Here is a 22,924-nt window from a genome sequence, read left to right on the forward strand (position 1 = left end):
GAATCAAACGGTATTGGTCTTTGAATAACTTTTTTATAAACTTTTTTTTTTTTCTTAAAAATTCTAGCAGCACAAAAAAATTTTTTTGCTTCAAAAACATTCCTGAATTTTGGACTTTTTCCCCCCAATCTAAGTAACTAAGTAAATTTTCCAGGATGTTCAGTGACAGATTATTGTGTTTTGAACAAAGAGGAGCAGATTAATTGCTGTAATTACTAAAGTAGGCCAGATATCTCTAATGTGGCTCTATGTGAGGGGGAATAAAACCAGGTAGCTCACCTGTCTCCTTCCTTCTGGTTCCGATCGTGCCGCCGCCGCCGGGCTCAGCTTTGGCCCGACCCGAACAAAAAGAGAACGGCCAAGGCGGGTCAGGAGAGTGCGTGGAGGGTCAGTGTTATCCCACATCGTGATTGTCTTACCTCTTACATAATCCTGTGGATCGTCAGCGAAATCCCCCAGATTCCTGCTAACAGCAGTTGGACCTTTCAGGAAAGCACTGTGCTGAGGTCAAAGGTCACAGCTTCAAACGTTTCAAACTTCCTCTATCTTTCTTCCAAGCACAAGACTTTCTTGATCTTTATCAAAACTTTTTTTTTCTTTGAGTTTTGGTTGTTTAGTTCATTTTCTGTCCAGTTCTTAATAAAAAATAAAAAGAATCACATTATAATCCCTGACAGAAATATTCACATCCCTTGAACACTTTAAGAATCTGTCTGTTTTAAGTTTGTGCTCGTGTACAGATTTGTACTTTGGTTCCACTTTGCTCTCAGTAGCTGTTTTCTCTGGCAATTTATTTGTCAACACACATTTTGATAACTCAAAGCTTTTTCTCATGATTTTACGTTCTCATATAGTTGCATTTTTAATACTGTTAGTGTTATGACTATATTCTTGGAACTAAACAAAAATTCTTGTAGCTCTAATACTCTACAACTCACAGAAGGGATGAGTATAAGATATTTTTTGAAAATATTTTCTGTCACTTGTAATTTTTGTTTTGTAAAGAAAAAAGATTCAAATCAGATCTCATATGAAAATTTTATTTTCCTTTATTTTTTTAAGCCAAATCGCCCAGCGCTGGGATGAACCGATTCAGTGTTTTATTTTTAGGTTTTATTCATCCAGTCGATCTCAGAAACTGACAAGCTCAGTGGAGGAAGATCTTGCAAAAAAAAAAAATGGACTCATAAAATAGAACAAACTGACCTAACATCAGAATGTGTTTATTATATACATCTTTTATTTATTTGCAAATATTTTTTTTTAGCAAAAAGGGTCAGTGTCAGATTACATTATTACAACCTGAGCCAATTTTCTGCTGCATAATAATCCATCCGGTCATTATTATTACTGCAGCTCAAACACAAAGTCCAGAAGTACCAAAAACAACTAGAACCCGATTCCTCAGAACCGCTTCGTTTTCCAAACTCTTTGCCGTTTCTCTTCCTTCCTGCCGTAAATAATCTCCATGTGACGCAAAACGACCAACTGGAGATTTAAACTCAGGAACAAAAGTCTATTTAATGAGTCCAGATTCAGTCTGGAAGTAAAGAGCTGGTTCTGGTTCCACCTTCAGTCGTCGCCTGATGGATCCCAGCTCACAGGAGAGACTTCGCCAGCGCCACCATGTGGTCCACACCGCACGCTACATCCACCACCTGACCTGGAACGGTCACCTTTACAGAGACGCAGAGATCAGAACATCATCAGCACAAACCGTTTCCATATTTCTGTTCACACGTCAGTTTATTTTGATTCCTGGTGCGCTCCAAACCCCGCAGGGTTTCCACGGAGACGTCCACGCCCTCAAATCCTGTTTAAATGCTAATGTACGTCTGCGGAGGTGAATTGAAAAGCTCTCTGGGGGAACAAGCGGGTGCAGAGGTCAAAACAGGGAGACAATCTTTTCAGATGCGTGACGTTAAATAAACCGTCGGGTTCTGGAGTTTTACAACAACAACACAGAAAATATATAAGCAGAGAACAGAAACTGTGAAAAATCTGCTGCCGGCTGTTTGCTTTTATCATTTTTCAGTCCAAACGGCTCAATATTCTGTCACAGTCGGGTCCAACAACGACACTGAGAGAATGAGAAATACTGATAAAGACTATTTTAAAGTGAAAGTCTGGCTGCTTGGAGCAAAGTATGTTGAAAGCATTAGTGGTTTAAAACTTTTGCACAGTTCTATTCGGATAGTCATGGGGAAAAAAAAGAACTCCATGTCCGTTCTAAGGTTCTAACATCAGGAACCTCATGTATAAACGTCTCTTATAGAAAGAGACGGGCCAGGAAAAACAAACCTGCAGCAAAATATGTTACACACAAGTCATGTAGAAAAACAAATGTGTTGCTGACAACAAACCAAACCAAACCAAACTGCACTGAAAATATTTGTACATTTCCTTTATTTAACCCTGTTGGGATCTAGATCTCATTTTCATGAGGGACCTGGACACTGAAAGTATTTAGCTCAAAGTTCATTAAAACAAAATTTTTTTTTATTTTTTCATTTTTTATTGATTCAACTTAAGAAAATGAATTACATTTGTCTTCTTACAATATTCTAACACACATAAGCCTGTCATGACAAATTTTGATGGACAATAAATTGTCCCAGAAATTATTGTGGTAAATGATAATATTGTCATTTTGAGACCATTTTCAACTAATATAATGATAATGGCATATTAATGCAAGTTTGCTGTGTCAAAAATCAATAAACTTTAATTTATTAACGTTTATCAGTCTACTGCTCACTGTAACTGGAAGATATTTCAAATATCCAAAGTGAAACCACCAAAAACAATAAAAAACACAAACAACTGAAAACATAAATAACATGGATTATGAAGTCTCTATAAACAAAATTACCCTTCAAAAAACGTTCATCATCAGAATAGCTGATGTAAAAAAAGTTTCTTCTGATTTAATGTCAAACATTGAAGAAAAAAAAAAAAAAAAAAGGTTCTGCATCTTTTTGGTGTTCGGCGCGTGAATCTGTCACTAAACATATAACAGCCAACCAAATGTTGCATCCAAAAGTTCCTCTATGAATTATTACAAACATGACTACGATTTGAAAGTTTAATAGATGAAGACAAGATGGAGACGGCTGTAAAAGACAGAGCTAACCTTAAATACCCGACTTGTACAACATATTTAAGACCTTTAGCCTAAAAACAAGACAAAATGTGATCTGTGTTCTTACTCTCCAGGGGAAGAATTGGTCGTCTTTCTTTCCGATACCCAAGCAGCCTCTGATGTTCTTCCCCCAAACGAAAAGTTCACCTCGATCTGAAAACCAAACGGCGACGTCATAGCTACACACTTCAGAGTTAAAAGTCTGTCTGTCTCAGAGGAATCACAGCAAAGTCGATGATTTGTTTAGGTCAGGAGTCTGAACAATCCAAAGAGCCATTTTAGGCCTTCCTGCAGCAACACAAGCTAGTTTAGAGCTGCAGAGGTTAGCTGACACTTTGATAAACATCTACTGTAGAAACTTTGTTGTCATTTTTAAAGTACAACAATTCTACTTCTTGTTTAACGTTTTAAATAGAGAGACAAAAATCAGGATCCCATCTTCTTCAATGTGATCCTGATATTTGTGACGCAGAAAAATGGATCTATAAATACATTATCAGTACTTTTAGTCTCACTTAATAAAACTATTTATTGAAATGAAAAACCGGTAAAACCTGGATTTGTCATTCTACATATTTTGGAAAAATCATTAATTATCAATTTTGTACAAAGTTATTAAGAGCCACTTGCAGCTCCAGGTTGCAGACCCCTGGTTTAGAGAAAAGGGTTCATATAATTAGGAACCTCAATAAATTAAATTATCACTGAAAAGTTCATTTAATTCAACAAGACAAACTCCCATAGACAGAGGGAAACATTTTAATATTAATCATTTTAATGATTCTGGCTCACATGGAATGAAAACCCTAAATTCTGTGTCACAGTAAATTGGAATATAACATTAGACAAAATAAAAACAGATTTTCTTAAGCACAAATGTGAAGTTTCTGAGAAATATGCTAATTTTTTCGCACAATATTTGGTTTTATGGCTCCGCAGTGTTTCCCAACCCTGGTCCTCCAGGCTCACTGCGCTGCATGTTTCTTTGCTTCAGTCCAGCTGATTTCAATTGACGACTGATTAACAGGCGTTTGTTGAACTGCAGTCAGTTGAATGAGGCCATTAAAGCAGGGAAACCTCTGAAACATGTAGGACAGTGAGCCTTGAGGACCAGGGTTGGGAAACACTGAATTACTGCATCAATGCAACATTTCAAACATTTATTCTCCAGTTGCAGAATCTTAAAGCAGTGAGTTCACTGTGGATGTTTCCGTTTCTGCTACTTAAAAGATGACCTGACAACTCAAGCGTCAAGGAGAATTTCTTAAAAATGTGACCGTTTCCGAGTCTCACCTGTCACTGCTGCAAAATGGCTGAGGCCACACCTGATCTTGACGACGGCCACAGAGGGGTTGAACTCGGAGCGTCCAAACAGAGTGGGAGGAATCCTCTCCGGGTACGAAGACTCGGAGAGATTCGGACCTTTTCCCAGAATACCGTAGCCCCAAACAAAGACTTCTCCTTTTTCTGGAAGAATTCAGAAACGTCAGGATATGAAGGTTTCAGATACCTGGATGAATCCATGTACTTCAGCGTTTTCCTTCCTGGGTTTAGTTCAAGAAAACAGTAACAATCACTTTGTGGACTCACCATTGAGAACGGCCACCTGGGTTCCTCCACATGCTGCCTGAACCACCTTCCCACAGCCTTTTAGAGGGAGATGACGCGGAGAGTTCATCTAAACGGTGAAATTACATCAAGACATCAGCAATGACCTTAGAGAAGCAAGAGCTGCTGCCCATTAATCACTGAAGATGTAGCTCAGTTGTTAGATGTAAGGCACTGGATGTGTGGAGATGGCAAAACTTTATGCAGAGGAACAACTTAAAGAGGAATGATGTACAGTCAGCACATAACTTCAGTTATTGCAACTAAAAACCAGCCATCAGGCCCCAAATCTGGGTGTAGTGATTAGGGCTATATAATTATATCGATTCTACAATATTTATCGATTTTTTCCTCCCTCGGAAGGTATCGATTTTTCATCTGCGAGTATCGATACGTTAAACCATAGGGGTCCATAGGTTTGTGACGGCGTAGCAGCAAGACTCCGCCTCCCCCAGTCTCACTTTCAACTTGTGCTTAAAATGCACATTATAAACTACACACCAGCTTTAAAATTGTTTTAATAGGCCAAGTAAAACCGGAGTTATGCTAAAATAAGTAAACCATATTTTTCCGAATGTCAGAGAAATGTCAAAAATCGGCTTTTCCGGTTATGTGAAAGGGAATGAGCTTCCAAATGTAAAAAACGAAACTCAACATAAAATTCCTTTGTTTTTGGAAATCTCAAATCCTCAATAAATAACGATGGGCTGTGTTTTGTTGCTAAGAAATTAAGTAAAGTTGCGCAAGTAACCGTGAAAGAGAAGCGGAGTAGCAGCAAAAGCAGTGAGATCGCGAAATCAATGCAAAGTTTGGATATCGGGGCGATCGGTGGCATCCACTTCGTAATTTGTTTTTAGCTTAGTGGTTTCAGTTCTGTATATAAAGGATTACATGAAGAATGAACGCGCAGCATGCAGTGGCGCTCTGTTTTGTGCCGGAAGATGAAGAGGGGAAACCCGCAGCTACAGTCTGAGCGCAGTGAGGATTGCCATGGTGACGATGGCTGATCGATCGTTCTTATTAGCAACTGAAAAAGAGTATCAGAGACTGAGAGTACGATGAGATCCTGGCAGTTTGAGAGGCAGCTACTCAGAGATCCAGTAGGGGAACGGCGGCGCTGCGCAGCTGCAAGGAGTCGATCACTACGGGGTGAGGCAGAGCTGCTCCCCCAGCAGCTAGTAGTAAACAGCTTACAGCCACGGCTAACTCCAGGAGCCAAGGTAGAAAAGCCTTTTCCTTATAGTCCAAAAGACTTTTTTTTACTCTAAAACCACAGTATGTCCAAAAGAAAAACATAAGTGCAATCATTTGCATATTGAGAGTCTACAGAGGCTGATGATCTCCCCACTCAGCTCCTGGATCACTGTGGAAACTTTGAGTTTTATGTCAAATCCACATGAATTAAATGACAGAAACTAATTTTCTCACTGCATCTTTGATTCATTTTGTCCAGCTGTATACTGTTAAACTCTGTCCAATCAGAGTCAGGTATTGTGTAGTTGGTGCTTTTAATCAGTTTTCAGTTAATTAAATCCAAGTCTATGGAACACAAAATGTCACTAAAATCACTCTGTCCTTGTAAAATCTTTCAGAAAATTGTAAAAGTGCATCGAATCGTATCAAATTGTATCAGCTACCAAATATTGTGATACATATCGGATCGTGATCAGAATATCGTATATGGTATTGCATCGTATCGTGGAATTATTGTATCGCTACACCCTAGTAGTGATTAACTCCAATCTGAACCTCCAGAGCCACATAAAGACAGTTACAGTCGGCCTTCTATCATTTGAAGAACATTTCCAGGATTAAAGAACTAAAGTCTCAGAAAGATCTAAGGAAACTCATCCATGCGTTTCTCTTAAGTCAAACTGATTACTGCAACAGTGTCCTCACAGGTCTTCAAAAATTTTTTTAAAAAAGCTGCAGCTGGTCCAGAACACTGCTGCTGTTCTCACTAAAACCTGGAATGTAAAGCACATCACCTCAGTTCTGAAATCCGTTCACCGAGAAAAAAAGACTTTAAGATACTGCTGGTGGTTTATAAATCACTGAACGGCTCAGCAACACAATACATTAAAGATCTGCTGCTGTTGCATCAACCTTCCAGACCTCTCAGGTCTCAGGTTCTGGTTCTGCATCCCCAAAACCAGAACCAAACATGGAGAAGCAGCATTCAGCTTCTATGCACCACAAATCTGGAACAAACTTCCAGAAAACTGCAAAACAGCTGAAACACTGAGTTCCTTTAAAATCAAGAATAAAAACCCAGCCGTTTAGATTAATGACAACTAGAACATTGATTAATTCTAGTCTGAATTACAACTTTTTATTTCTCCTTATTTGGCCACTGGAATGTAAAACTTCTTAAATTGTTGTTGCTAAAATGTGTTACGTAAATAAACAAGTAAATTTCTAATATCAAGTAAATTAGTTTTCACAAATATCCTTATAAATAAAGATTTTTTTAAAATTGAACTCCTCTATGCAATTTGTTATTCACAGTTTGACAACTTTCTAATGACACTACTATCTTTTTTCCTGCAGCATAACGGTAGTTTTAAAGAAACATGGCCAGCTATGAACAGAAATATACCTCTGAGCAGTGGACTGGTGGTCTTTAGGACGTTATTACAGTTTATTGTCTAAAGAAATGAGAATGTACTACTCAGTTCCTGGCTCTGCTCTGACACTAAATCACATTTTTTAAAATGATCTTAATTCTCCATTTTTTCACAAAGTTCTCAGGTCAATTCAGATCAGTTGCAATGAGCTGATTTATCTGGTATCTCAGGGGACTTTTTATGTGCAGTTCTACACCAAACTCTTCATTATATTGATTCTAATAATAGCCACCCACTCAATAAGTAATCCTACCTGTCCTCTGTGGGTTTGTGGTCTCATTCTGCTTGACGCTGTTTCTTCCTTCTGACTGAGCTGCTACAAGACAAAGTTTCCTAGTTATGGGGCGTTGCGTCATACATATTAGATTAGCTACATGCTACAACGCCACACATTGACTTCATTGACTGGACTGATTTGCCTTACCCGTTTCATCGTCCTCATCTGACGGTACTAACTGCAAGCTCGTTCATGCGAAAAAGTAGCAAGTTTTTGCACATTTAGCTGCGTCTGTTTCCAGACCCCTCCTCTTTTTAGTCCTTCTCTACCCTTTGTTCTTCTACTTTCCATCTTTAAACACAGCTGACCAAGACCTCTGATGTTTTACGTCAGGGTGAGTCTTTGGAAAGGAAACCAAAAAAAACGAGACCTGCTAGTACAGGCGGACGCGATTCAGGTACAGGAGTTATGGCAGGTCGTTTTTCACATAAAATCAGCTTCACACACAATCAGAGGAAACCTATTTTATGTTAAAACTGCCTTCCATACAGCAGTCGCAGCTTACATGACTAACCTACTAATACAATCACTGCATATAGGCCAAAAAATATAAAGCATAAAGAGGAAACTGGCCCCTGCAGCCCAAACGTCAGACCAGCCCACTGGGAAATGTCCCAGTCCTCCCATTAGCCAATCTGGGTCTGTCACTGACAAAATCATGTTTGGTGTCTGGAGATGCACCGATCCACTGTTTTCACTTCTTATACTGATACAGATATCTAAGGTTTATAATTGACCAACACAGAAAAACAGTGCTGACTTGACTTCAAACTTTTTTTTTTTTAAAACTCAGACATAAATGTACTGAATTTCAAATTTATTTGATGACTCTGCACCAATAGCTTCACAAGCTTGGTCATGTGAAAACAACACAACTTTATTTTGTTCAGTCAGTGCAAGGAGGAGCATAACAGCCAACGTAAAATAAATAATACAGAATCTGACAAAAACAGTAAGTTGACTGCTTTGGTCAAACGTAAAAATAAAAATAAAATAAAAAAACTCCAAGCGCAATTAAGAATTAAAGCAAAATGTAAAGCAAATAAAGCTTTTTTCAATATAGGAGCCAAAACAGATATCAATATCAGATCAGTGCATCTCTATTGGTGTCTTGGTCAAAGTCTAAATGTCAAACTACTTGTTAGAAAAGCTTCCTGTGCTTGACGCGATAACTCACCACCACAAACACAGAAGTCTTGTTCAGACCCTGAAAACCTCCCCAGCCGTCCTCACCTGGGTGGACTCAGTGGCCAAGGCCAGCTGTCTGTACTCAGAGTTTCCCCAGCCAAACAGCCGACCGTCCCTGGAAACGGCCAGGCTGCAGTCTCCGTATGTGCTGATCTGCTGCACGTCCACGCCGGCGAGCTCGCCTCCCACTTCCACCGGGGAGGAGCTGATGTCGAGGTGGCCCAAACCTGAGGAGGCCACCAAATAAACACAACTTGATTTGATTCAAATTTCTGGGTGTCATGAGTTTCTTCAAAATCAGTTTTCGATTCCAAACGATTATTCATAATGATTTCATCTTTAATATGCAGGTGTGCAAATGATCATCATGATTTACTCCAGTTTTACACTTATTTACTTTATTGTCATTGCACAAACACATGACAGCAAATTTGGCAACAAAATGATAAGTGGAGACATTAGAGTCTCTTTCACGTTTATTAAGTTTTAAAAATTAATCCCTGTATCCTCCGTTTTGCTTTAACCAAACATTTTCAGGGACACAACTTTCTGCATATGGTCTCCTCCATCCAGAAGTTTCTGGCCATTTGACAGTCTTTGTAGTTAGTTAGTGAAGAATTGTAAAAAAAAATGTGCATTATCAGGCGTGCAGTGGTGGCGTAGGGAATAGCGCGACCCATGTTTGGAGGCCTTGGGTCCTCGACGCGGCCGTCGCGGGTTCGACCCCGGACCCGACGATATTTGCCGCATGTCTTCCCCCCTGTCCTTCCCCCTCTTCTGTCAGCCTAGTTTCATATAAGGGACACTAGAGCCCACAAAAAAAACCCTGGAGGGGTAAAAAAAAAGAAAAAAAAGTGCATTTCTCACAGAGTTGGATAAACATTCCATATTCATGTCACCTGTAGATATAAAAACCAGATAGTGAAAGAGGACTAGTTGAAATGAAACGGCAACATGGCTGTCCGAGGGCATTTCTGCATAAAATACGGCAACAAAGTTCTGACCCTTTCATAATGAAACCGAGAATCACAGTCAAATATTTTCTCCTTGGGTTAATGTGTGAATGTCACTGACCCGTCTGACCGTCGGCTCCCCATCCACAGGAAAACACTTTCCCCGTGTCAGTGAGGAACAAGCTGTGGTCCTGCCCGCACGCCACCTGGAGGACAAAACCCGAAATCAGGAGCTGCTGCAGCTTCAACCCCAGCAGTAATATTCAACTAAAACTAAATAATGATTTTAACTGTGTTAGGACTGAAACAAGAATTAATCAGATCAATTATCATTAATCAATTACTGAGATAACCGTCAACTAATTTAGGAATTGATTAATTGTTAACTTAAGTATACAGATTAAAAACAACATTGGCTGAAAGAACAACACACTCCAAGCAGCAGTTAAGTCAAAATAGTACAAAAAACACATATATTTGCATTTAATATGAAAAAAAAATCTACTTTGCCTGTAAATCTGTTTTAACCAGACATTTAAGCTTCACCTGCTGGATATTCTGTAAAATTTCTCCAATTAAGCACTTTTTCCTTTCCAATTATTAATCGGTTAAGCCAAAAACTAAATAGTAAATGCTTATATTTTTATTAATAAAAGAAAGTGAATTATTTGTTTGCTTGCATCTTTTAATGAATTTCAAACATTGTATAAAATAAGCCTAAGTGGTTAAGCAAAAATGGGCAGAATATGCCAATTTTTTTAAAAATCTAATTAATTGTCACAATAATCAATTAAATAATAAATTACTCATATAAGTTGTTAGTTGTAGCCCTGGTTGATACTTTAAAGTTATTAAAACTTCCCGGCTTCTGACCAGTCCAATATGTTGTTTGCCAGTCCAATGGCAAACAACATATTGTTTGTTGTTTGTCATATTGAACATATGACCAATATGTTCTAATATTCAGATCCTGATTTATACTTTTAACCTCATTTATAAAAGGACTATCCTTTCTTTTTCTCATATTGCTTATTTTTGACAGGCGACTGACCTGGACCACCCTGCTGCTGAAACCTTTGATCCTGTGAATGATGTGGCTGCCACTGACGAAACACAGGGAAAACAGCGCCATCAGGAGGTTAGCACAGTCACTGCAGCCACTCTACACTCTAAGTGTTGATGTTAAATTTAACACTTTTTAGCAAACAATGTAAGATGACCAAAACAACAGAAAGAAAGAAAGACTTAAGACCTGAACTGAAGATCAGGAAGATAAAATATTATAATTTCACTGCTGTACACAACATTAAACAACCTAATAAAAGGCATCATGGACGAAATGTTGAGGCTGACGACAGAAAACATAAGGATTGGGAAATGATGAATGTAAACAAGTCATACTTCATGGTGAAGGTGTGACCACAGACCTGTAGAGTTCGTCATCAATGATCTTCCTCCCACACTGGCCGTACGCGTTGTTCCCCATGCTGAACACTGGAGACGGCAGAAAGATGGAGGCAGTCACGATGCAACAGGATCCATGAAGAAGAAGGGGTAAAAAAAAAGAAAGCCAAATTCATGTTTATTTGCTTCTGCAGCAGCTTCACGTTAAATTAGAGCTACAAGTTTCTGTTGGAGGAGCTGAGCTGATACATTAGATTAACATAAGTTATTTCTTAAATGAAATAAATGGAAAACGTGAGAGTAGATTTACCCTTGGCTTAAAAAATAAAATCTTCAGTATCTAATAATCTTCAGCAGAACCTTGGTTTGGGTTGGCCATGATTCTCTTTACAAATTAAAAAGAAAACCCGGACACGTTACGACAAACCAATTACTGGTTTGTATTCAAACTTCCTGGAGTGCAGCTAACGTCACTATAAACTAAATGTTCCAGGGCATGAAGCTAACCTTTTGCACTGTTTGCATGAAAAAAAAAGTTCTTCAGTGCACCAATCCAAAAATTAGGTGAATGGTAAATGCTTACATTGCAAAAACACAAAATATTACCAAGTATTTGTGTCTAGTTTCTAGTACAAATATCTTAGGACACTTGAAATAAGACAAAACTAAATTAAAAGTAACTTTTTAGCAACATATAAGAGCTTGTTTTCCTTAATATTGGAATTAATAGTTCCACTGACAGTAAACACATGGGAAAATGGGTTGTTATAAGTGAAATAATCTGTCGGTGAACCTAGTACCTTTAATCAATATGAAGGAAGACGTAAAACAAGCTACTATATCTTGCCAAAAAATGTCACTTTTTGAGCAAAACTGTGGGATCTCATTCGATGCGCATCAAATGGAGGTTGATGGCTCAAACTCAGAAAATTCAGGGCTTAAATTTCCTTTATTTTGTCCTCATCCTTGTTTTCCTTATGAAAGGAAAACATGAGCAGAGGTCTTTGTTGTCCAGGATTCGTCGTGGTTCTTACCTCCCTCCTGGTCGGTGAGGACCAGGGAGTGGGCGCGGCCGCAGGACACCTGGACCACTCTGGTCTGCTGAGGCTGGGAGAGAGGCAGCGCCACCGGCGACGGCTCCAGAACGTAGTCGTAGCTTTTCTCTGGAGGGAGGAAACAACAACAAATGTACTCCTTCAGAAACTCACAGTCTGGGAAAAACTCATCTATGTCAAAGAAACTGTCTATCAGATTCTCCGTTTTAGATAAATTTAACTTTGTAACAATACTGAACCAGGATGTCTTAAGGATTTGTTAAGTGCCTGAACACCAATGTTCCCAACCTTAGTTTTTCTATTTTATGTAACAATGCAGATTTATTTTAACGCAAATGAGTAAAATTGTATTTTTCTTTTTTTTTAGTCTACAGACCATAATCTGGAAGTGGGAACAAGTTTTCAGGCACTTCTGTAAAAATAAAGGTTTATGTAAATATTTGGGTGTAAAGGGCAGACAAGTATTCACACCACTTATCTACTTAAAACTGACAGAAGCTGCATTTCCATTGATCATATATTTGCGCAATTTAATATTCTGAAAATAAATATGCTTAATGGAAACACAAAAAAGTCTTGTGATAAGTGGAATAATCTGCCAGTGAAATTGGTCACTTTATCACTATTCAAGAATTAATCATTATTCAAGCTTCTTGAATACCAACCAACCTTCTTAATGGGCCACATTAAGAAGGTACTTGTAAGTTAGTTTTGTCTTATTTTACATGTTATAAGATATTTGCACAAGAAACTAAACATAAAATACTTGGTAAGATTTTCTGGTTTTGCGGTTTAAGAACAGACGAAGGAAGCAGCAGCCCAGCTCTTACGGCCGCTGTGTTGTGTGCGCTGGAAGCCCAGTTGGGAGTCCTTGTTCAGGCCCATGCCCCAAAGTTTGGTCACGTCTTTGGTTGAAGAAGCCATGAGAGTGAAGCCGTAACCGCAAGCAGCCGATGAAATCTGCAACACAAGAGCAGGAGTCCTTTAAGATAACAAAAAACTAAACTAAATCACAAACTATAATATTTTCTGCTTGGATCTTATGTGATAGATCACCAAGGTTTTCAAATGTTTCTATAAATAAAAATGTGGAAAGCGGAGTGAAACTATTCTGAACCTATCGGAAAAAAAGTCAGTTTTCTCAAAATCGGTGTTTCTGTTAAGCACATTTATTTTCATCATTTCAATTTGCGCAATTCTATATGGTTAAAAGAAATGCAGCTAGTGATGTTTACCTGCTCTGCGGTCTCCAGGCGGTACGGAGTGTACTGATATCTGCGAGGTTTTTTCCTGCCGCTGTCCGGCACCACGAAGCTGGGGATCCCCAGTGCCCCGGTGAAGCTGAAGCCCCAAACAAACACTTTGTGGGTCGGCTTCCTGTGCTCGCCGACATACTGGAAAACCGGCTCGCCGCTCTTCTCTTGCGGTCTGGACCCGCTGAGTGTCGCGTAGCCACACACACGCAGGGCCAACCGCATGTGGCGAGGGCAGAGACACGGGAGAGCCATCCTGAAGAAACAAGCAGAGGGACACAAATATCATTAAAGATGTTTAATAATATTTAACTAAAATCAACATTCAGATATAATAAAAATGAGAAAACGTTTCTAAGTATTTTAAATTTAAAACTGCAAAATAAAATCACCACATGGTGTCATTTTATAGCTTATAATATTTTTTTTTTATAAAAGTTAGTAAATCAATGAACCATTGATCCTGTCAAAATGGGCAATACGGAAATAAATTGTCTAAGTAATAATGTACCAAATGTTGCATCCAAGAATTTAAATATATATATATATATATATATATAATTTCCAGTGTGATTTATATTTTTCATTTTACTTCTAATTTTACTGTTTTACTAATTCATTTCCTTAATTTTTTTTCCTCATTTTATTTAATGCATTTTTCCTTTGCTGTTTTTTTTTTTTCAATCATACCCTGATTCTTTTTCTCTACAAAAAGAATCAGGCTATGACATAAATATGGATTAAACGTATTTAACGTTTTCCAAACGTTCAAGACAGACAACCAAGTATAAATGATTCCACCAATGAAATATAAAGGGTTTTTTAAATAATCCATCAACGCCGAATTATAATAAAACTACTCTTAATGCATATTTACCAGTTCAAGTTTTTCTAATGAAATTGTATTCTTGGAAGCATTTAAATGAATCTTAAATTCGTAGAAAAAGTTACGGGATTCCACAAACTGCTCCACGTTTTATCAAAGTAGCGTCTGGACTCACCTTCACCTTCACGTTCCTTCCCAAAAAGCAATTAATTTTCAAATCTAAAGAACACGGAGTAGACAAGATGAAGAGATATAAAACGTTTTACTGTCATTATAGTTTACTTTTAGCTAAATGAGACAGAAAAGTACACTTCCGGCACATTTCTCCTTACAGTAAAACGTAATTCCATTTAGGAAGCACAACGCCCCCTGCTGGAACGGAGGATATACTTAGTCTATATACGTTTGTTTTTTTTTACATTAATTTTATATTTGTTGAAATATGCAAATACACAAGTAAAATTACACTGAGAGGGGCTTCATTAATTGTAGTGCTTATTCAGATTTTAAATTACTTTACTTTGCTTCTGCATTGTAATGTTTCATTGTTTATTGAGTAAACAATAAAAGATTAAAAGAAAGAGTGTTTTACGTTTAAAACATTTTCAATTTACGTATTGATGAAATGTGCTATGCAATGAAACTTGTCCTGCCTTATCTTCCGTGCTTCCACTTACCATTATTTTCTTGCGTGTGCACCTGAAATTCCCTGTGGGACAGTAAAATATATTTCTATTCTATTTATTAAATAAATCATACAACTGGCCAATAGAAAATATATGGAACCAGTCTGAATGTAACATACACATAAAACAAAGTTTATATCCACATCAGTGTAGCAGAAAAATAAATAATATAAACAAAATTATGCAAAATTAGTGCCAAAATGGATTAAAACAAGTTTTATGTGTACCAAAATTGCTTTGATGGAAATGTCAAACAGAACAAGACTAAATCAATAAATCAGTTATTAAGGAAAATCATTAGACAGAGCTATGAAAAGAGGGGAGTGAGTTATAAAAAAGATTTTAAAAGTTAAAACATTTTTAATTTAAAAAAACAATTCATGGCACAAATTAAAGCAAACAAAGGATAAAAATTGAAAAGTGTTGCACTAGAAACAAACCAATACAGTATGAAAAGTTTAAATGTAATGATACAAATGGCCACAAGAGTGCACAAAAGCAAAAAGCATGAATGAAAACCAAACTGAAAACTAATTATCGTATGCCTCTTCAGGATTTTTATATTTTCTAAATTTCCTGATAATATTAATTACATGTCCGCATCTCAACCCACCACCTGATTGTATTTTCATGCATTACATGTTTTCCCATTAAATATTTTTGCTGCACAGGTTAAGACGTCTTCATTTTATTGATGTGCACTGCGGACAAAAAGCAGATCAGTGAGCACAGCTGTGTTTGCTTCCGCTGTGCTCAATCTAGCGACAGTTCGCTGTCGTGCAGGATTAGAGCTGATCTGGAAACGAGTTAATGCTGCAGGACAGTCGGTCAGGTGAGAGCCTGACCTTAACCTCACGGCTCATCAGAACCGCGTCAACGGCGGCTGAACGAGCTACCAGGTGAGTCAGGCGGAAATGCCTCACCTGAGTCAGCTCTGACGCTGCTTCCGTTCCTGTCTGTGCACAGCAATACGTCACTCACAGGGGGTGAGGTGCTTCTGAAAGTCCATCAGATGGCGTGAGCGTAGCGTCTGGAGCTGCAATGCGTCTGAATGTCACACCTGGTATCTGTTTCTATTTTACAAACCTCACCATTCTGGGCTTGACACTCCAAAGCTTTATGATTCCCATTCAGAAACAAAAATTTATGCTGATGACATTAGATTATTGTAGAGATGAAAGTCCTGGAAATCGTTTAGAACTGCAGCTGACGGTCGTTTTAACACAAGTAATCGGATTAAAAAAACGTGAAACCCTTAGCCAATTTTTCATTTAACCATTTATTTCAGACAATATTAAAAATGCAAATAATTCAACTCCATTTTAAATAAGAAAATTAACATTTCACTGCCTAAAAAGAGCTGCATCCCCAGAACTAAATGCGGAGAAGCAGCATTCAGCTTCTATGCACCACAAATCTGGTGCAACAAACTTTCTTAAAACTGCAAAACAGCCGAAACAGAGTTCCCTTAAATAAAGGCTAAAAGTCCACCTGCTTAGAGTTGCCGTAACTGCAACACTGACAAAACATATGATTTTGTTCATTAAAACTTAATGTTTGTCACTGGTTTCCTCAATTGGTGACTGTATGATGTTTTTGTTACTTCTTATTTTTGTGTTTTTAAGATTTTAAAAGAAAGAAATCAATAAATCCATTTACTTTTAAGATATGAAAATAAAATTTTTGTTTAAAATGCGACAACATGGCTTTCCTTCAGTGAACGGTTGGTCATTGGTAGCAAAGGATGCATCTGCAGCTAAAATAATACTCGACATATGAAGAGCTCAGCCTTTTCTGCTTGACCTATCAGTACAGTGTAGGGCTGATCTGTTTATTATTTTTTGAATTAACCAATAAATAGCAAAATGTGCTTAAATGGATACTTTTTATTTACAGAATTTTAACAGGACGAAGCTAAAATTGCAACTTGAGGAGTTTTGGGTGGGACAAAGGTTTGTACAGACAAAGGTTTTTTTTTATTTTAAATGCACAATGTATATATTTTCGTAGAGTTTTGGTTTAATTACTGCTCTAAGTGTGCTGTTCTTTCAGAAAATGGCCTTTTTTTGAGCCAGTAAACAATTAACTGGTTACTAAATTTGTTGACGATTACTTGAATAATCGATTGATCATGATCAATCTGATTAATTGTTTTAGCCCTAGCAGCAATTCAGCATTTTAACAGCTCCCCTCACTATCGTCTATCGCTATACCTCTTGTTGCAGCTGAATAATTATGCTGATGCGTGAAACAATTAACAATTAATCTAACCAACTGCTAAATTGAGGTTTCGTTGGTTTGCTGAATGAGCCCCCTCATATCGGCCGTCCCGTCTAAAAGCAGGTATCTGCTGAGAAGTAGCGACTCTAATCCTTTAAGAGGATAAACTGTGAGATCCAGAGGGAGGGATTCAGGATTCACCGATTGTCTACGGTGGCCTGCACAAGGCATTTCTGCCAACTTAGCAGACTGAGTGTGTGTCTGGCTGAAACCTGCTGCTGGAGTCTTTATTATTATGCCTTTATGGAGCAGGAAGGACGATGCAGGCTGAGGAAAACTCAGTGCAACATGAATCTGAGGACTGAGCGAACGGGGGGTTAAGGTGAGTCAGAGACGCTTTTAAAATAAACACTTTGGGCTCAAAAATATGCCCAGAAATTCTGCATAAAACTAGTGTTAAGTATTTCTCATATCGCTGCAGCCGTCAGTAACAGAAGTCATTATATTTGACTTTGCATTGTAGTTTTAATACATTAAAAGATTTTTTTTTATTTTCATGCAAAGCAGAAAAGTTATGACAAAAAAAATCTACATTATTTTAAGAAGTGCCTTGGAAATGTATTTATTATTCATATGTATAGTAGGATTTTATAAGATAGACTAATAAAGTAGTGAATGGTTGTGAAATGGAAGCAACATTATGCTGTTTAAAAAGTCTCAAGCATATTGCATAAAAAAAAGTATTCAACCCCTTTGAATCTAGATTTTACTAAAGGTATTCTGGGTTTGTCTCTGCCAGTTTTGTTCGTCTACAGAGTGAAAGCTGTGACTAAAGTAGCTCAGGTTCTGTCAAACTGTCTGTTAACATCAAAGTTCAAGTCTTGGATTTAGGTCTAGACTTTGACTAGACCATCTTAACACATGATTATGCTTTAAAATTTGACTGTAGCTCTGTGTTTTCTTCAGGACTGTCCCATCAACTCTGACCAGCTTCCCTGTTCTTAAAACAGAGCAGCTCCCCTCCTCCCACTCCCACAGCATGATGCTGTCACTGCGTTTCCATAAACATTTGTTTACGCGCATTTTAACGAACCGCATTAGAAATGGTTGATGGAAACAGCAAAATTTGAAATAACTTCCTTAATTTTGCAAAAACGTTTTCCGCTCACTTGAAGTGGCTTTTGGCTTTTCTGAAAAAGAGCTGATGTGGTAAAGAAGAGATGGAAACAAATTTACTAAATAAGCTCTGAGGTAACGAACTCTTGGACCCACTGGTGGGCCGGTGCCTTACCAAAGGCACACAATTCCAAATGGGTTCTTATGTACGTGTCTATATTAAAAAAGAAAAAAATGTGGAAATCTGAGTTTGAAAAGTTGAAGATTTGCTAGAAATAATTAAAATTTTGAGAATAATCTCAGAAAAAACACAAACATTTCTGACTCAAAAGTTTTGAACTCTTGGACTTTCAAAAGTTGAAAGTTTTTGACTTTTGAAACTCAGAAATTTGCTTGTTTTTCTTCTATAACATTTCAGAGTTTTGGCAGGAATTTTCTCTGTGGATTTTCTTTCTATCTACAGTGACCTTAATACGCCATTGTACATTTGTGTGTGTTAGCGTGGATGACAACCGTTCCGAAACAGATTCTGTGTGTATTATATTAGCTTTTAAAATTTATTTATTTTTTATTCAGGTGGGTGTGTACAAGGCCTGAGAATCTGATGAGGTCACAACTGACCAATTAGATTAGAGCATTTTGAAAGCCTAAATATATATTTTAAATTTCCAAAGAAAAATAGCTATATTGTAGTCTATATTCTAGGTGAAATTGATCATCTTTTCATTAACTATATGACATCAAAACATGCTAACGCTATTATATCTTTGTCCATGTCCAGTCTTACGTCCATCTAGACTGCCATGCCTGCATTGGAGGTGATCTGCAGCCTGATTGGCTGGCTGTGTCTCTACCTGTTCTGCTCCACCTTCTCTCACCGAGGGCCCGAGTGGAACTGCCGCTTGGTCACCTTGACCCATGGCGTCATCATAGTGCTGCTGACGGCATACGTTGTGTTTGTTGACGGTCCCTGGCCCTTCACACATGCAGGTCAGCAGCAAAAGACAGAAACTGTGATGCGATGGTTCAGTTCGAAGGCAAACATGGCGCATTGTTACTCAGAACAATAAATCCAAAGCCAATTTACGATGGTTCTCTATGTTTAAACCAAATATTAAGTGGTTTTTATTAAGAATGACTGAGATAATTTTGGAAGTCTGATTCCCAGAAGTTCAAAAAAGACCAGAAACCATTCTGCTGCTGTTGAATCTGAAGACATGCTGAGCATGGACACAAAAACAGGTTTGGTGGGTTTAGCTTTGAAAAGAATAAGGGGTTAAAAGTATCACACTAAACCTGTAGATCTGAAAAAATGATTTGAAGATGGATGTTATTGGTCCAATAGTTACATTCTTATAGGATTAAGATTTAATTTTTTTATCTTCTCTGCAGGTACAGAAAACACTGACCTCCAGATATTTGCCCTGGCAGTCTGCCTCGGCTACTTCTTCTTTGACCTGGGTTGGTGCGTGTGCTACCGGAGCGAGGGCCCAGTCATGCTGGCGCATCACGCCGCCAGCATCGTGGGCATCCTCCTGGCGCTGCTGATGGGCGTGTCGGGCTGTGAGACCTGCGGGGTGATCTTCGGCAGCGAGATCACCAACCCGCTGCTGCAGAGCCGCTGGTTCCTCCGCCAGCTGGGACTCTACGACAGCCTGCTGGGCGACGCCGTGGACCTGCTCTTCATCCTGCTGTTCGCCACGGTGCGCGTCGGCCTGGGGACCGTCATGTTTTATTGCGAGCTCACTTCGCCCAGGACTTTGCTGATAATGAAGCTTGGCGGCGTGGTCATGTATCTGCTGGCCTGGGTGTTCATGGTGGACATCGCCAGGTTCGGCTACAAGAAGACCAGGGCCAAATACAGGAAGTGGATGATGAACCGCGAGCTCAAAGAGACAAGCGAGGAAAAACCAGTTGGGCACGAAGAGTGATTGAGAAGACTAACTCAACCGCTTTCACATGTTTTTAACAGACGCTCCATGAATTTATTTATTTATTTATTTATTTTATCTGCGGTACAGTGGACTGCAACATTTTTAAAGTCTGTGTAAAAACAATTCTGAAAAACCTTGATAAGTACATTTATTTTGCAAACTAAATAATGATCTGACAGTGAGCAGAGCATGCGCATTAAGAGGTCCGACCTTTAGAGGAACTGCCAGCAGGGGGCGCAACTACATACATACTTTCCGAGGTGTGTGCGAACATGTCATCGCCCCCCCTGCTCCCTGCTCCCCGACATAAACTTGTATAACTCATTTTTAATTAAAGTATCAATAATAATAAATGTACATATATGTGAATAAATTGTTGCCCTCAGGGCAATTAAAAAAGAATGAAACAAAAAACAGGGCAATATTTCATAATTTAATATATATTTGAGCCAAAGAGCCACTTCTGTTAGCCTGTGTCTAGAACCGCCTGTGAGCTGCAGGTCTGAGGCTTTTTGTTAGCATGTTTTCTATCATTCTTATAGCTTCATAGGAAGCCTGATCCAAACTGGCAACCCACATTAATAAAATGGTGAAATAATATTGACCACAAAACAAGGAGGGTTAGGGTGAGAACTGTCCATATAGTACCGTGGAAGAAATGTTTGAAGGCTTGTGCATGAATCAAGATGTATTTGAATCAGCATATAAACGATTTAGTAGGAATGGTGTTGAAAAGGCAAATTAAAGAAATCTGGATTAATCCATATAGTAGACCGCTGTTAAAAGCTTGGAATGCAAATATTGATATCCAATATTGTGTTGATGCATATGCATGTTGTGTTTATATTGTATCTTACATGTCAAAAATTTAACGTGAAATTGGTTTTCTTCTAGGAAACGGACAGAAAGAGAAGCAGCCAAAGAAGGAAATGTTTGTGCTAAAGAAGCTTTAAAGAGATTTGGTAGAGTCTATTTGCATAACCGTGATGTTTGTGCTCAGGAAGCAGTGTATAGACTCACCAACATGCATTTAAAGGAGTGTTCTCGGAGCGTTATTTTTATTCCAACTGGTGATAATATTGTGAAAATGAGTTTTCCCATTTCTGTTTTGAGACAAAAGCTACATCACAGGATCTTACCCCAAAAGACATGTGGATGACTGAGATAGTTGACCGCTATAAGAATAGGCCGAATGATGATATGTTTAATAATAGGTGGCTGGTTAAGTTTGCTTCAGATTATAGCGTTTTGACAAAAAATGAGAAATGTAGAAATGCAATAAAGTTGAATAATGACTTTGGGTTTATTGCAAAAGAATTTGGACAAAACCAGCAGCTGTTCGATATGCGCGTTTCTCTGAAACAAAAGAGCCAGAAAAGTTTTACCAAAGCATAATGCAGTTATTTCTACCTTATCGCTTTGATAGTGAACTTAAGCCTTCAAGTTGTGCAACCTTTGGTGAGTTTTACAGAACTGGTTTGTTTGGATTTGTTGATGGAACAAAACATTCAGTAAAGTCTGTTGTAGATTTAAGTAGGAGTGAGTTTGAGTTGGAATCTGTGGACAATGTTACTGGTGATGTAATGCTGGAAGACGATGGGCTGAATGGTGTTCTGAGGTTGAATTGGAACCCTTGGAGTGTGTGGTATTACAAAAAGGAAGACAAATAGAAAACAGTGATCAGGAACAAATACCTGATTTAAGTCTGCAGTGTAAAGACGTTTCATTATTTGAGAAAAATAAATTAGAAGAATTGAAAGCCTTGCATTGATTAGATCTTTGAATGAAAAACAGTTCTCTGTTTTTGTTTTTAATTAAATCAGGCAGTATTGTCTAGCCAAGCTTAATGGAATAAATCCTTAACAACTGCACATTTTTATTACAGGTGGTGCTGGCACAGAAAAAAATCATTTAATCAGGGCAATTAAATATGAATCAAAACGTTTATTGTCGACTGTGCGTCGATAGTTGCTTATCAGAAGTGTTGTTATTGGGTAAAGGAGCACATGTTGTGTAAAAATGTGATGGCTGATATCTGACATCCGGGAGATGAGTTATTGTCACTTCCTGTTTAGTAGTGAAAGATTAGCAAGAACGTCCTGTAGGGTTTGATAGACCAGATAGTGACTTCCTGTTGGAAGTGGGAGGGGCGCAGGTTATGTCATCAGGTAACCATGTGAATGTGATGAGGGCTGGTCTATAATGAGACATAGAAAGTCTGATGCAGCTCTGACTTTGTATGTGGAAGTTATTGCACCTTGATGTTTTATGGCAAATAGTCAGACTTTGACACTAAGCCACGCCCACATGAAAAATCCTGTGATAACTGTTTGAGCTTCAGTGCCTCAAGATTATGCTGAGTGATTCTGAAGTCCGTATCTCAAAAGCTGATAACGAGTTCGATCAGATGCGACGTCTATAAAAAAGAGGAAATGGCGGCTTTGATCCAAAATGACCGTCTTCCTGTTGAGTTTGGACCATGCTGACGTTTTTTGTAGGTCCTGACCAGATACACATGTGTACCAAGTTTCATGAGTCTGGGTTGAAGCATGACTTGGGGCTGATTTTTTAAAAACTTCTAGGGGGCACTGTAGATAAATTAGGCCACGCCCACCAAGGATTCTTATGAATTCCT

General features: G+C 38.3%; 2 protein-coding genes across 3 annotated transcripts; one reads left to right on the top strand and one right to left on the bottom strand.

The window, feature by feature from the left end:
• Nucleotides 1–1,207: 1,207 nt before the first annotated feature.
• On the bottom strand, nucleotides 1,208–14,680 carry rcc1l (RCC1 like). Of its 2 annotated transcripts, XM_032577234.1 has the most exons (13): nucleotides 14,509–14,680; nucleotides 13,490–13,763; nucleotides 13,085–13,214; nucleotides 12,234–12,362; nucleotides 11,223–11,289; nucleotides 10,847–10,898; nucleotides 9,917–10,001; nucleotides 8,888–9,069; nucleotides 7,631–7,693; nucleotides 4,733–4,820; nucleotides 4,436–4,609; nucleotides 3,210–3,295; nucleotides 1,208–1,676 (listed from the first exon to the last, which is right to left on the bottom strand). In XM_032577234.1, the coding sequence occupies exons 2-13, from the start codon at nucleotides 13,760–13,762 to the stop codon at nucleotides 1,599–1,601; spliced, it is 1,407 nt and encodes a 468-aa protein (XP_032433125.1). In that variant the 5' UTR covers nucleotide 13,763; nucleotides 14,509–14,680; the 3' UTR covers nucleotides 1,208–1,598. The 2 variants fall into 2 exon arrangements, with proteins under 2 accessions (XP_032433125.1, XP_032433126.1); XM_032577235.1 differs by lacking the exon at nucleotides 7,631–7,693 and having other exon boundaries at nucleotides 14,509–14,678.
• Nucleotides 14,681–19,151: 4,471 nt separating this feature from the next.
• Nucleotides 19,152–20,696, top strand: tlcd5b (TLC domain containing 5b). The gene is made up of 2 exons (XM_032577248.1): nucleotides 19,152–19,345; nucleotides 19,748–20,696. Exons 1-2 carry the CDS (start codon nucleotides 19,159–19,161, stop codon nucleotides 20,284–20,286), a joined length of 726 nt encoding a protein of 241 aa, XP_032433139.1. The 5' UTR covers nucleotides 19,152–19,158; the 3' UTR covers nucleotides 20,287–20,696.
• Nucleotides 20,697–22,924: the final 2,228 nt, after the last annotated feature.

This window comes from Xiphophorus hellerii, chromosome 11, assembly GCF_003331165.1.
Source record: "Xiphophorus hellerii strain 12219 chromosome 11, Xiphophorus_hellerii-4.1, whole genome shotgun sequence".
Lineage (NCBI taxonomy): Eukaryota > Metazoa > Chordata > Actinopteri > Cyprinodontiformes > Poeciliidae > Xiphophorus > Xiphophorus hellerii.

What these genes read in the sequence shown, in the direction of transcription:
- rcc1l (XM_032577234.1), bottom strand. Translation starts at nt 13,762, where the DNA reads ATGGCTCTCCCGTGTCTCTGCCCTCGCCACATGCGGTTGGCCCTGCGT. An exon ending in GCCTGGAGACCGCAGAGCAG is followed by an intron (nt 13,215 to 13,489) that starts GTAAACATCACT and finishes CTTGTGTTGCAG; the next exon opens with ATTTCATCGGCTGCTTGCGG. An exon ending in ATTGATGACGAACTCTACAG is followed by an intron (nt 10,899 to 11,222) that starts GTCTGTGGTCAC and finishes GTGTTTCGTCAG; the next exon opens with TGGCAGCCACATCATTCACA.
- tlcd5b (XM_032577248.1), top strand. Translation starts at nt 19,159, where the DNA reads ATGCCTGCATTGGAGGTGATCTGCAGCCTGATTGGCTGGCTGTGTCTC. An exon ending in CTGGCCCTTCACACATGCAG is followed by an intron (nt 19,346 to 19,747) that starts GTCAGCAGCAAA and finishes TCTTCTCTGCAG; the next exon opens with GTACAGAAAACACTGACCTC.